Here is a 15,079-nt window from a genome sequence, read left to right on the forward strand (position 1 = left end):
TACTATTTGGACGAGCTTTTTTAATTCTCTGCATTTGAGGATTGTGATACAATATTTCACCTTCATATGTGGATCAATATCCTTCATTAGGTATAGGTTGAAACTTTTCTTTGTAGATGTTAAATATATTAACAACCTTATACACGTCAGAACATGCAGCTATGACATGTGAACAAAGAACATGTATAGCCTGAAATCTTCCACAACCATACCATTTTCTTTGAAGGTTGACTTCAAAATGACCAATTGGTCGCACCTCTCTTGGGTTTATTGTTTCATGCACCATGAAATAATAATGATTTCAGTCGAATTGCATGACTTGGTGAGTATTAGATTTACCAATTTCATATTTAATCTTGTCCATGCAATCGTTTGTGTATACTCGACCAAAAGCTAATGATGTATGATGTTGTTGTCCCCTTTCTGCATATAAAACTCTCAATCTATAGTATGTTGATTGTACCAAAACAGTGATTAGGAGATTATGTGTACCCTTGAGCACTGCGTTGATTGACTCGAAAATGTTTGTTGTCATGTGCCCCCATCGTCGACCTTGAGAATAAGCCATAGTCCATTGTTCCGAGGGGGATATTATCGATCCATCTTAAAGCATCTGGATTTGCCATCTTGATTTCATTGCGGTAATATTTGAATGATGGCTCATTTAATGCATATCCTGTTAGAAATGATGTAACAATTATCAAATATGATAAATTGATAAGTGGAAAAGATACTAAGAAGAATTAGATCATTACCCATACAAACAAGTTTTCTTTGAAGTTCCTTGTCTTTGAACTCTCTTATGAAATTTTGTGCAATGTGTCGGATGCAGTACACATGTGTTGATGGAGGATCATGTCAACCATTATTTGGATTATTATAAGCGCTTTTAATGGATTCGTGTCTATCTAAAATCAAACAAACATAGACTTGAGGTGTTACATACCTTCTTAGATTTTTTAGAAAAAAGCTCCAAGCACGCCCTATCTCACCTTCCACAAGTGCATAAGCAATGAGAATTGTATTTTTGTTTCCATCTTGTGCAATAGCAAACAAAATAGTCCCATTGTACTTGTCGTACAACCAAGTTCCATCCACTGAGATAAATGATTTACAAAATTTAAACCCAGATATGCACGGAGGGAAAGCCCAAAATAGTCGTGTGATAATGCTTAATTGCAAGTTGACAATCTGGTTTGCTATTAAGCTTTATTTCAATCTCAATAGATGCAGCTAATGGAGGTGGCTCATTAGATGGCATATCAAATTCGGAGGATTGGTAAGCATAATCCATATTTAGATTACGCATATGGAATGGTGGATCGTATGTCGTTTTAATTACATGAGGTTCTGGCTCTAGATCGTCGCCATTGTCATCGTCCTCGTCCTCGTCCTCGTCAAAGTATATTTATTCTTCATTCTCCTCACTTATTTCTTGTTGATCAAAATCCGCCATATCACCTAGTGGAATATAAGGTTCAGGTTGAGATGGTTCGGGTTTAGATGTTTTGGCCTGGTCAAAATATGGTTCGGATCGGTATGGTTCGGGTTGGTAAGATTCATAATTTTGAAAATAATAAGTGTTTTGTGTTTGAAAATGGTATTCAGGGTGAGGTGTGGTTGAGGATGATGGTTGACCAACATCGTATAATGGATTATCATCCTCAAATGTGACATATAACTCGATAGATCCGAGTTGCGACCACTATTTATGAATATCTAACATGAGTTCAACATCTTCGTCGTCTTCAATATTTAACAATTCATAATGAACTAGGCCTTGTCCAAATGAGATAGGGTGTCGAAAAATTATAATAGACACCTTATTTTCTAACCTCAACTTTGCTTCAATTTTTTTCTTTAAGTAAGTAATGTTGCATCCAAAATGACCTCGAATAGCTTTTTTTCGTCACTTTTGAAATATTTACCAATATCTTGTCTTTCACATATTTCACCATTGTAATAAATCAGAAAAACTATATTTTTTAGTGTCATTGATATGAAAATGAGATATTGAGATTAGAGAGGAAATACAATGAAAATAATATATCATACTTATAGACAACCAATTGTGATACATGCAATGCTGCCAACACTTGTGATACATTGCCCTTGTGATACAATGCCATTCAGACGTGCATACATGGCCTTACAAGTTGCCTTTCCCAAAGGCGACCTCGTGACACATCCTTTGGCAAGTCGCCTTTCCAAATGGCGATTTAGATGGAATCAGAATATGAATATATTCTCACGTTGGGAAGTTGCAAAAATGTGATAAGTCTTCTCATATTCATTTTTCTCCATCCAATCTAATCCTTGCCATCATGTCCAGTCTTCTCCATCCAGAAGTGTTTATTTTCAAAGTGCTTGTTGTGTGAAGCCATGCATAATATTTTATTGGTCATTCAAAGTGTTGTCTTGTTTATAAATAGGTCAAGTTTATGATCATATTTCTTTACTCTTCCACTCTTCACAACTTCACTCTTCTTTATATTTTCACAACTTCACTCTTCCACTCTTAATATTTCTTCTTTGCTCTTTATATTTCATCTCAATGTCATTGTTATGGAATGATGATAATCACATATCAGCGCTACACCACATTCAAAATTTTGTAAGCAATACAATACTTTATGTTATATTTTTAATATATTTTATACTAAGTTTCATTCTAAAATATAGTTTTATTATAATTCTTGTAAATATATGATTCATCTCATTATAATATCTTCAAATATATTTTTATTATTTGCTTATTACATGATTCATCTCAAAATTTAAGATCACTTAGCCATAAATACATTGCACCGAATTCTTTAATAATTCCATTGTTGAATCGAGTCGGGTTTGGTAACGTATCACAAATATAAAGTTATAAAATAGACAATTCATTTATTACTGCTTTAGTTGAAAGATGGAGACCTAAAATCCACATGTTTCATCTTCTAACGGGTGAATGTACCATAACATTAGAAGATGTTGCGTTGCTACTTGGCTTACGTGTTGGGGTAAAGCTGTAACTGGATCAACTATGGTATCATCGACAGATGATTTTTAGATTTGTTAGGAGTCATGCCACCTGAATCTCAAAGAAAATAGAATTTTATAAAATTAAAATAGCTAAGAGAAATATTTTCAATGTTAACTCCAAAATCATCTAATGAAGAAATAATTATACATTGTAGAGCATACATTTTAGAATTGATTGACGACATATTATGTGGTTGCACTTGTTGAGAGATTTGCGAGAGACAGGAGAATACAATTGGGGTTCGGCATATTTGGCAACACTTTATAGAGAATTGTGTCTTGTATCTGAACCCGGTGTTATGTCGATCGGTGGATGTTCACATCTACTTCAAACGCGGGCATGGTACCATATTCCATTTCTTGCACTAATAAGTAATCTTAAGCCTTATTTTCCGTTCGCAAAAAGTTAAATATTATATTTGTAAAACTATTAATTAATTCACTAATATTCATATTTATTTTCGTAGATAGTGGAAAGGGTATAAATTTGACGATACACCTCGTTATCATACCGCTGGATATCGATCAAAAATTGATCACATGACCGTTAACGATGTAATATATTAAAACATTACTTTATTTCTAATGTTTTATTTTTCTTATGCATATATTACTAATAAATTTGTTATATATCAGTTTCTCTAGATGCCATATCTACGTCTAACATACGATCATCCAGAAGACAATTGGCTATGAAATGCATCTACATATTTGATTTGTTTCAACATAATAGAAATGCATCAAACTGATAGAGTGAAACTACAATTTGGACTACCTCAAGAAATTTCACATCCTCCGAGGAACATGAGAAAGTATCATAAGGTAGATTTGCATAAACAAGTTGACTATAGTTGGGCATTATTCTACGAAAATGAGAACAAATAGTGGAACGAACGAGATAATCATATTCTTCATGGTCAACCTCTAAATGTTGAATTTAAACCAAGTTATGAATACATGGTTTGGTTTTGCAAAAATTCTAAACGATTTATTTCTGTAGAAAACCAATTAGTTGATCCTCGTGTAATCTACCCCAACCTCCACCACAATCTAGCCAACATTTTTTTCAGCCTCAACCTCCACCACAATCTAGCCAACATTTTTTCCAAGAATCAATGCCCAACACAACACAACAAAATCAATATTATATACCAACACTTCCTGACACTCAACATCCTCCTCATACTTTTACCCACACACCACATCAATCTTATGGGTTCACGCCAGGGGAACAATTTAATTTTGACAGCCAACAACCACATCAAGAAGATAATCGTCGACTATCATTTGCATCAAGCGAAGAGGATTTATTGTATAACACGTTCAACACTCTTCATAATACACATGAGTCCGCTACCCAGTTACTGAATAATATGTGTCAACAAAACTTTCAAATTCCAAGCTTTGGGAATGCATATACTCCGTTGAATCAAATATCCAATTGGATTCAAGGTGGAAGTAGTTATCTGCAACACTTCCTCCTAGGCATCCTCAACAGCAAGAAGACGAAGATCAAGAAGAAGAACAAACTTGTGATGTACCAATGCGTCGTCAAAATCTCGTACGTGTGAGAAAACCTCGGCAATGTGGTACTGGAGGCCACCTACGACATTAATTTTATCATGATTTTTGGAAAATTTATGATGTTTTTTATGAGTAAATTATGTAATTTAAAATTTTTATTTATATATTTTTATGAATTATATTAATTATATATATATATATATTATTTTTTTTATTGCAATAAAAATTAAAAAAATGAATTTTTTTTATTTAAATTCTTTAAGTTGCGACTTATAACTAAAAATAAAAAGAGGTAGTTTGGTATTTAAATATCAAAATGGAGTAGTTTAGTAAAAAAAATTCAAAAAATGGTTATTTAAATAAAAAACCCGCATTTGACTTATCATACATGAGAGAGAGTGTGGATAGTTATAATTTAGAAGAGTTATATGTTGTCATTTTGTTTCTTTCTTTCTTACAAACATGTATAAATTAGCATTTTCCTTTGTGATTTATGTTTATCACACTACTAGAAAAATTCATTTTAGCTGTCATATTTAGCGTCGGCTTCCGACTCGATGCTAATTAGCGTCGGTCACACTTACGCGACTGTGCAAAATTTTATTTTTAAATTTATTAATAATTAGCGTCGGCTTAGCCGACGCTAAACAAAATAAGACAGGCGTTAGCTTATTCTTTTTAATTTAATAATTAGCGTCAGGGTGGCCGACGCTACGTTTTGGATTTTTTAAAATTATATTTTTTCTTATTATTTGGAAAATTAATATTATGTTTTCTAAAATCTTCATCAGACGTATTCCTCATTACTCTCATTTCGTCACCCACTCCATATTCGCCGTCAAACTCAGCATCTTGCCGCCGCATCACCGTTTCCCTCAACCTTGGGGTCATGTGGGGTGTTAGCAGACCATCAGCTTCAAACTCAACTACAAGAGCGTCATATGAAAGAGTGAGTTTGAATCTGCAGTTAGATAGAGGAATAGATATCAATTACTATTCTTTTTATGAATAACATGGTGTTAGCATCCATCAAGTTAATTATATAACTTGTTTAGAATCTAAAACCCCTACTATTCTTGTTCTGAATTTGTGGTCTTGATTCTGCAGTACATACTATTATCTGAAAATTGAACATGAGGCCTATATCTGTATATGGGCCTATAGGGTTTATTTGCAACATGATATTGTTAAAGTCTCAACTTAATTATATAAAATATTCTTTAGACTGTAAATCCCATGCTTAGCAAAACAAAAAAATATACTACAGGTTCAGAGAATTCTCAAGTTAGAACATAAAGAAATCATAATAGAAGCACAAAACAAAAAGCTTAGCAAAGATGAACTTTTCAGAAAACTGTTAGACTATTATTATTTAGTGAATATTATTTTATGTAACTGCCATGGCAATTTATTTATGTGTATAGGGTAGTTTTTTTATGTATAAAATAAGGGAAAGTCATAGGAGGTGGGTTATCTTGGCATTTGCATAGATATATGTTTACTTTCATGCTTATTTTTAAATAACACAGCATTCTGAGTAAAACAAAAATATAGCATCCTGATTCTGCTTCTGTTTGAATCACATTATCTCTTTAATAAATTGGGATCTGGGTTGGTTGGTTGGTTTTGATATTTGAGATGACGACAATGATGTAAATGCAATTAATTCAATTCTGCATATAACTCAGTGGTAGTTGCTAGTTAACTTGGAAATGAGGTAGTTGCTGAAAAACTAATATGTCAAACAATGTGAATTAAATAGAATTCCTTGCTTTTCATAAGAATCCATATTGGCTATGTTGTTTCTTTTTGCTATATTATTTATATATCTAGGCATCCCAACCTGCAAGTTCTTTGTCTCCCCCTTCATCAACATCTCAACCACCTGCTTCGACTGTCGGACAGTGAGTTCATATTAGTATTTTTGGATTTGTAGTTTCAGCATGTAAATGTTCTTGTTTAGTTTTTATGTAAAATTCTTTTATTTCTCTCACTTTGCTTTCAGGGGAGAATTCAATGCTGAGCCAAGTCCTGTTATAACTCCTCCCACTACGTAAGTATCTGGCATTTTCTCCATAATGGTTTTTAAATTTTTGGTAGTACTTAAACGTTGATAATTTGTGTTTTGTCCCTTTTTAAAATGCAAGAGAATTTTGAATTAGGATAATGAAGTTTATTGTGTTTTTGTTGTAGATACGTTATACTATATAGAATTTTGTCAAAGGATATAACCAATGTCGGATGTTCTGGTTTGTTGTAGTGTCGGCTTAGAGTGGGTCAGGCCGACGCTAGTGTAGCGTTGGATGTCATTTACCCGACGTTACCTATTAGCTTCGACCGTTTTAACCTATTAGCGTCGGGTTTTGGCCGACGCTAATTTCAGTTTCTCTTGTGGTGTCAATTTTTTTAATTATAAATATTTTAAAACTTACCACATCATTATTTTTAAAGTCAAAAATGAAAATGTGACGAAATTGTAAAAAATAAAAAAAATTGAGGGATTAGAATGTTCGTTTTTAAATTAAGTGGGCTATTTTCATTAAAATGATAAAATAAGAGAATAAAAAAATATAATTAATAAACGAATTATTAAAATGTGAATTTCAAAATGAAAAATAAATAATTTAACGAGTTTTTTTTTTTTCATATAAGAAGAATTTAATGAGTTAACATCCATAAGTTGGTCATCACAATGCATAATTATTGATGGCAACTGTAAACGGCTTCAATCAACCAAAGTTACAATCTGATCAACGGTAATAATTATTTTATTGCTTAAATATCTCTTTGACTTCTTAATTTACTTTTAAAGTTTAGTTTGATTTCATAATTTTAACAATAATTAAATAATCCTTTAATTTACATCTATTAATACAAATTAGTTCTTTATGTTAATATGACACTAACAATGTTTAATTCTATCTGAGGTGGTAAACGTGTGACAAATTACTCATCAAATACAGTTTTTTTAATGTCACGTGTCATTTATCAATTTCAAAATAATAAGTACAACTAATCATGGATAATTAATGTTCCTCAAAATCTAAGAATAAATAATCAAACCTAGAAAAATAAAAATAAAAAATCTAAACAAAAAAATCACAAACAGGATGAATATGCATGAATTAATTTTAGAAACCTAACTTTTCAGAAACCAATTTGTTTATAATCTTGCGTGAATTAATTTCAGAAACCCACAAACCCAAATTTCCCTTTTATGCTCATTCAAATTCCTATTTCCACATCTCAACAACAAAACATCATTTGAGATCTTGTAATCTACAACATTAACAAACTTCCCTTTTTTAAGAATCCAAAGACTTATTTTTGCAATTTTTGTTCATTAAAATCCCTATTTCTAAAACTTCAACTACAAAATCTTTCATTTTAAAAATTCAACCACCTTTACTGTCAGTAGAATAACTCAAAGAATTAAGACACCAACAAATTAGCTCACACACATTGACTAGAAAAATAAAAAAAGAATGTCACATGAAGCACCCTCAACAATGGTGGCTATTAGGGTTTTTTAGTGAAAGAAAATTATGACCTTTAATTTTTTATATTACTCAAATGATAATTAAATACGTAAAAATATTTAGTCATATAATAATAAATAAATAAATAAAAGGATGACTCTCATACCAAGTCATATTTATAAAGTTATTAATTTCATTTTGACTAATATATGTTAAAAAAATAGTATAATATGTGTCATTAAAAAGACTTCGACTAAATAAGAAAATGGCTAGTATGTGTTAAAAGACATATATTAAAGAATCAATTTAACTCTTTTTAAATTTATAGGCTCAAACTGAAATTTAAAAATAAATAAAAGCACTAAAACAGATATTAGTTAAGTCTTTTTTTTTTCATGGTTCACTTGATTAGTATCATAAATACACAATACTAACATTCTAGTCACTTCAATAAATCATATGTACGCTCCAAAATCCAACCGTTAGTGAGTGGTGAAGACAAACATAAAGCACCCTTTTGTAAAAGAATGTCCAGGTTCACCAAATTCAAACAAAACTCCAACATGCATATGCACCAAGTTCTTTTCATTAATTTTGCCACCTCAATTTTGTTCATTTCAACACACGTACAACATGCATGGCACACAATGGCCAAATGTTTGTGGATATTAATCATTTTATAGCTATAAATACATACTCTCTTTTATCACAATCCTCCATCATCTCATCATCAATCCAAAGCTAGGGGAAATTCAATCATCAGTATGGCAATCAAAGCGCGATTTCCACTTTTGGTACTGCTAGGAATTGTTTTCCTAGCCTCAGTTTGTGCGAAATCTGATAAAGAGAATCCTTTTTTCTTTAAGTCTAACAACTGTCAAACTCTTTTCGAGAACGAAAACGGTCACGTTCGTCTTCTCCAAAGGTTCGACAAACGTTCTCAATTATTTGAGAACCTCCAAAACTATCGTCTTATGGAATATAACTCAAAACCTCACACCCTCTTTCTTCCACAACACAATGACGCCGACTTCATCCTTGTAGTCCTACGTGGTAACTAATTAATTAATGATCAATTTATATGCTAGAAATTTATTTAAAGAAATGAATTAATTAATTATTGGGTAATACTTGCAGGAAGGGCTATACTGACGGTATTGAACCCCAACGACAGAAACACCTTCAAACTTGAGCGAGGAGATACAATCAAACTCCCTGCTGGCACCATTGCTTATTTGGCTAACAGAGATGATAATGAAGATCTTAGAGTATTAGATCTCGCCATCCCAGTTAATAGACCTGGTCAATTTCAGGTAATATAACTATTCTTTTATCACTCTTATATGTTTCTTTGCATTGGTTTGTTTAAACTAATTATCTACAAATATAAACAACTTTTTTAGAAAATTTATAAAAACTCCTTAAGACATACATATAAATTGTTTTCATCTTATTTCCATAAGTTATTTAAGATAACATATGAAAATATTTTTAACGATTATATGAAACAATAGTATTGTATTTCATCTTTCATTATAGAAATAGCTTATACCTAAATGTTTATACGGTTATAAAAATGCTTAACATACAAGTTTTTTCTATTTTTGTATTCTCTTACCGTTCTGTGACCTTTACAACAGTCGTTCTCATTGTCTGGAAATGAAAACCAACAATCGTACTTCCAAGGTTTCAGCAAGAAAATTCTAGAGGCTTCCTTCAATGTAAGAATGCATCTAACACACTCAATTTATTTATGTTTTGGTATGGTTGGATTTAATATGTATAAATTTTGATAAACTAATCACAAACAACCATTATAATTTGTGTCCTGTATAGAGCGATTACGAAGAGATAGAGAGGGTTCTTTTAGAAGAGCAGGAGCAAAAGCCAGAACAAAGAAGAGGCCATAAGGGTAGGCAGCAGAGCCAGGAAACAGATGTGATAGTAAAAATATCAAGGGAACAAATTGAAGAACTAAGCAAAAATGCCAAATCTAACTGTAAAAAAAGTGTATCTTCTGAGTCTGAGCCATTCAACTTGAGAAGCCGCAGCCCTATCTATTCCAACAGGTTTGGAAACTTCTTTGAGATCACCCCAGAGAAAAATCCTCAACTCAAAGACTTAGATATATTTGTCAACTCTGTGGAGATCAAGGAGGTAAATAAATTTTTCAATTGATTGTTTGTTTGCTTTTTACTCGACTAAAAACACTTCTATAATGAATATTTGTTACAATAAAAATGAAATATTTCTCGAATTTTCTTGTCACTAGAATTAGTGATTGATTAAGATATATTTCACATTTTCTCTAATTTTATTTGCTTATTTAATTTTTTTTTTAATATTGAAATATTTTGATGATATTTTTTGAAAATTAAATATTAGGGATCACTTTTGCTACCACACTTCAATTCAAGAGCCACAGTGATACTAGTTGTTAATGAAGGAAAAGGAGAGGTTGAACTTGTGGGATTAAGAAATGAGAATGAACAAGAGAATAAAAAAGAAGACGAAGAAGAAGAAGAAGATAGAAATGTACAAGTACAAAGGTTTCAATCAAAGTTATCTTCTGGCGATGTTGTTGTAATTCCTGCTAGCCATCCTTTTTCCATAAATGCTTCCTCAGATCTCTTTTTACTTGGATTCGGTATTAATGCTCAAAACAACCAGAGAAACTTCCTTGCAGGTATATATAACAAAATCATAATTAAATTGATTTTTTTTTTTGTTAACATTAATTCATATATTTTCTTTTGTTTAATTAATCAAGAAAATTATGATTACGGTATATTAATATTTTGATATTTGAAAATTTGAAGGTGAGGAGGACAATGTGATAAGTCAGATACAAAGACCAGTGAAGGAAGTTGCATTCCCCGGATCTGCTGAAGAGGTTGATAGACTTCTTAAGAATCAGAGACAATCTCATTTCGCAAATGCTCAACCTCAACAAAAAAGGAAAGGAAGTCAGAGAATAAGAAGTCCATTTTAAGAAGGGATCGAGTATGATATATATTATGTGTATATGCTATAAAGAGCTTTAGCTCACAGTGAGCAAAAAATAAAAAGGCATTCTCTTGTAACTACGTACCTTTCTACTATGAATAATGTAAAACAAGAATAAATTTTTGTTTCTACTCTTTAGCTACTATGAATAAAGTAAAGGAAGAATAAATTTTTTGTCTACTCTCTATCTAACTTTTTGGTAACACTCGTCTATGCTATGAGTATGAATAAGGGTGCATTTTGTTAAAATTTCCATACGTTTTACAACTTAAAAAAAAATGGAAAAAATCGTTTTTATAATTAATATTTATTTGGAGTGTATGTTTTAAATTTTTTTATTAAAAAAACTATTTTTTAAATTAAAAATAATTTTTTATTATTTGCACGGTGTTTGTTTCAAATTTTTTTAAAATTATTTTTTGCCTAAAAATGAAAAGGTAAAAATAGTATTTCTCATAGATAAGAGAAAAAGATGTCACAAATTTTAAAAACACGGAACTTAATGATAGAAAATTATATAATTACCTTACTCTTTTTGAAAAATCCAAAATTGTCCTCCATTTTATTAGAGTTTTCTCCTGTATAGTCTCACGCACTCAATTGCGATCATTTTTCTCCTTCTATGAGACTTTGATATAGATTTTCATTAAGCAAGTTTTATTCTCCTTTTCAAATTCTCTACATCGTATTTTTGTTGTTTCTATGTCTTTTATTTGAATCATTTTATTTTTACATTATTAATATGTTGATAAATTTTTTTTTGCTTTTGTATGTTTATTTATTATTTTTTAATAATTACTTAAGGTACATTAATCAATTTTGAAACGTGTCTAAAAAATAATTATTAGAAAAGTCATATCTTTTATGATAATTTTGTAGTTTTAAAAAAATTGATTATTAATCAGATTTTCTATAACCATTCATATTTATTCATAAAAAATACTAGTTGAAGGGATTTTTTAATTATGAAGAAAAAAACTGAAAAGACAATATATAAAAAATCCTAGATCCAGCAAAAGATGTTCCATACTAGGAGTAAAATAAAAGAAAATGCAATTCAAAGTTCAAACACCTTGAAAAAAATATTAAACTTAGCTATGTATGTGAGAGGTGCAAATGGCAAGACAATTTTGGCAATAGTAGTGTATGTTGGTTCCATGCGTGCATCTGCATTCGGAGTAGATGGGCTTAAGTCAATTGGGCCCTTAAATGAGGAGAGAATGGAGCTAAGAAATGAGGCCCAAGAGGAAGATATTTCAGTCTATAATTTTGGGAGACTAAACTTGATAATTTAATACAAAAGTATGGTTATTTTTCATATACCCCTATATTTGTTTATATGTTGTTAAATACACTATTGAAAATTGATTTCCAACAATACATTTCAATCAATTTTACACTAGGAAACCAGCTACCAAAAAAATGGGGTGGGCCTTGAGCATTTATCCAAAAGTATTTGGGGTAACAAGAATTTTGAATGGTTAGTAAAACTCTTTGTTGTTTCTATTTTGAGCAATTTTAACTATATGGAAGAAAGAATTGCTCTCTAAGATTTGTGGTTATTATCATCATTGCAATTGTTCATCATTATTTAACAATTGTTCTAGCGTTGCCACTTCAAACATTTGACATCCACATGTATTATTAGCATACAATAGCGATATAATTTATTGACATTTCTTTCATGTCATATCATCAATCGAGGTGGTGTTGAGTGATATAACTAACAATTAAATTTGAAATAGAATATGATGACATCCATTCCATCTTATTTTACTACTTACACTTTTCTTCTTCAATTAAAGAAAATGTGCCTGCAAAGTTCAAATACCAAAATGGTGGAACAAATTTTACTTTTTATGTGCTGCCAGCAATACATATTGACTCAGTTGACTAAGCAATCAACATAGAGGGAACAAATGAAGCTAGCTCATAAGAAATAATTAAGACAAAATATTGAAACAGTCAAACAGCTACAGCCATCCATTTGATCCTTAAAATATGCTTTCATAAACAGCACATGGGTTGGTAGCCAAAAAATTACTATATCAGAAAGATTCTAAAATAATGTTCTCAACACACCATATTCACATGCAAAACACAAAAGCATTGAAATAGATTCCATGTTTTACTAATCTGGACCATCTGATCTCTAATCAATGTCAAATACCATTTACAATTAATTTACTGACCGTCTAATCTTAGTTGAACGACCGAACGAAATTGATTACTGGTTATAACTGTGTGATATCTTTACAGCATTCAATCCAGGTCCACCAAAGCATATATAGCCACAAGACTTATCCTTACATAAGTATTGGCATTAGTATTATACTATTAGTATAAAGCATTTTTTAGAAAAGAAAGAATAATGCTAATACAAAGACTAATTCTTATTATGTTGATACATGTGACATGAGTCAATTATGAAGCAAAGGGTAGTAAACTGAACCAACAACTTAAAATTGATAGTAGCTAAGGCTTAATTGCCCTACTATTCCTACCCAACCACCACCCACCTTAATATATACACATGGGTACACCAATATGCATTAATATCATCACATCTATCTTCTCCAAAAACAATTAAAACTCATCTATCTACATTGGAGCTTCTATCCAAAATTGTCACTCTTCAGTCCCCTATATCAAAGGTAAGTGAAAAACTAACTATCTTCCGTCCAAAGGGGTGTCCCACTTATCAATTATATGGGACCACACAAATCAATAAGCATGACTATGAGTATGATCTCTCTTCATACCTTATTATAATAATAGCTAAATGCCACTATTTTACTTTGATTACAAGTTTGGTCATAAATTTCCATTTGTTAAATCTAACTAAGAGTAGTAAACATACAAATTCAAAGACTAGCAATGCTTGTTTATGATCATCAATTATTATAAGATAAGAGCCTTTTATTAATTAATTAATGAACCAGCAAATCTAATCTAAAGCCAAACATACCATGAGTACTACTTTATGACACAAAATAAAACAACACATGCTTGGGGGAAGAGAAGGTGATTGTAGTATGAAGAGAGAGTATAGTGGAAACAGCAAAATACTAGTAGATACTAGAAACCAACCATATAATATATAATAATGCAATCTGCTTAAGAACATCTTATTGTTAATTAAAATAAACAAATGAAAATATAGACAAACACAACAAGTCCTCTCAACAAAATGAGAAAAAATAGTTGTAAAGTTGAATCTTAGACCTAGCCAAACGACAGCATAACTTAGCACTTGCATTACTATATTCATTAGAAAAAAGTGAAAAATTATGATGAACCCCAATAACTCCACTTGAAGGGACAATGTTACCTGATTCCTCATGTACTTCACATAATATAATCAAACATTGCTATTCTGACACTAAGACAATGTGTCACTCCTAAAAAAAAATCCCAGTAAGAACTGCAATAATAATATAATAGTAATTAAACAAATAATCAAATCAAGAACAGATATTCTTCACTTCACTTCTCATTCACACTTGCAACAACACATAATAATCATTAATTAAAGATAATCAATCCTCAATTTCAATTACTGTTATTATAAAATTATAATAATATAAGGGAAGCAAGCAAACTAAGAAAGAAATTAAAGATGGCATCCAAAGCAATTACAAGCCTTGGGTGTGAATGAACAGAAACCAAAAGGTCTATTGGGAATGTTGCAATTGATAGCATAGCAACAAGGAGAAGGCAAGCAAACCCCTTTTGCTCCACCACAACAGGTACATAGAGCACATATCTTGAAACTTCCTAGCTTTCTTCTGCTATCATTCATCATCATCATCTCCATCTTCCCGGCTTCCATCACAGGCACCATTGGAAATGACCCATTTGCTTCCTAATCATAAAAAAACAACCTTTTTCAATTTTTAGAACTACCCACATGAAAATTCACTAGAAATTTTAGTAGAGAAACAAAAAAAAGCAGCTGGATCAGTGATTAAATTCAAAAAGGTACACATAGATTATGGGTTATGTGGGAGAGAGAAAGAGAGAGAAAACTTACATGGACA

The 15,079-nt window shown here is 31.1% G+C and overlaps 2 protein-coding genes across 3 annotated transcripts in view; one reads left to right on the plus strand and one right to left on the minus strand.

The window, feature by feature from the left end:
• Positions 1-8,738: 8,738 nt before the first annotated feature.
• Positions 8,739-15,079, plus strand: part of LOC101505411 (vicilin-like) — a 15,449-nt gene continuing 9,108 nt past the window's right edge. Inside the window, exons 1-6 of one of the 2 annotated variants that reach the window (XM_004492772.4) lie at positions 8,739-9,086; positions 9,171-9,346; positions 9,674-9,754; positions 9,870-10,190; positions 10,419-10,719; positions 10,853-11,219. In XM_004492772.4, coding sequence (XP_004492829.1) covers positions 8,798-9,086; positions 9,171-9,346; positions 9,674-9,754; positions 9,870-10,190; positions 10,419-10,719; positions 10,853-11,025 — 1,341 coding nt within the window. In that variant the 5' untranslated portion in view covers positions 8,739-8,797 and the 3' untranslated portion in view covers positions 11,026-11,219. Of the gene's footprint in view, positions 9,087-9,170; positions 9,347-9,673; positions 9,755-9,869; positions 10,191-10,418; positions 10,720-10,852; positions 11,220-15,079 lie in introns of those variants that run through there. The other variant, XM_073366539.1, reaches the window with a different exon arrangement.
• LOC101505966 (uncharacterized) overlaps positions 14,501-15,079 on the minus strand; it is a 1,137-nt gene continuing 558 nt past the window's right edge. The window contains exons 1-2 of the mRNA XM_004492774.4: positions 15,073-15,079; positions 14,501-14,904 (exon numbers count right to left, since the gene is read on the minus strand). The exon at positions 15,073-15,079 is cut by the window's right edge and continues 558 nt beyond it. Coding sequence (XP_004492831.1) covers positions 14,653-14,904; positions 15,073-15,079 — 259 coding nt within the window. The 3' untranslated portion in view covers positions 14,501-14,652. The remainder of the gene's footprint in view (positions 14,905-15,072) is intronic.

The sequence above is a fragment of the Cicer arietinum genome, chromosome 3, assembly GCF_000331145.2.
Source record: "Cicer arietinum cultivar CDC Frontier isolate Library 1 chromosome 3, Cicar.CDCFrontier_v2.0, whole genome shotgun sequence".
Classification (NCBI taxonomy): Eukaryota; Viridiplantae; Streptophyta; class Magnoliopsida; order Fabales; family Fabaceae; genus Cicer; species Cicer arietinum.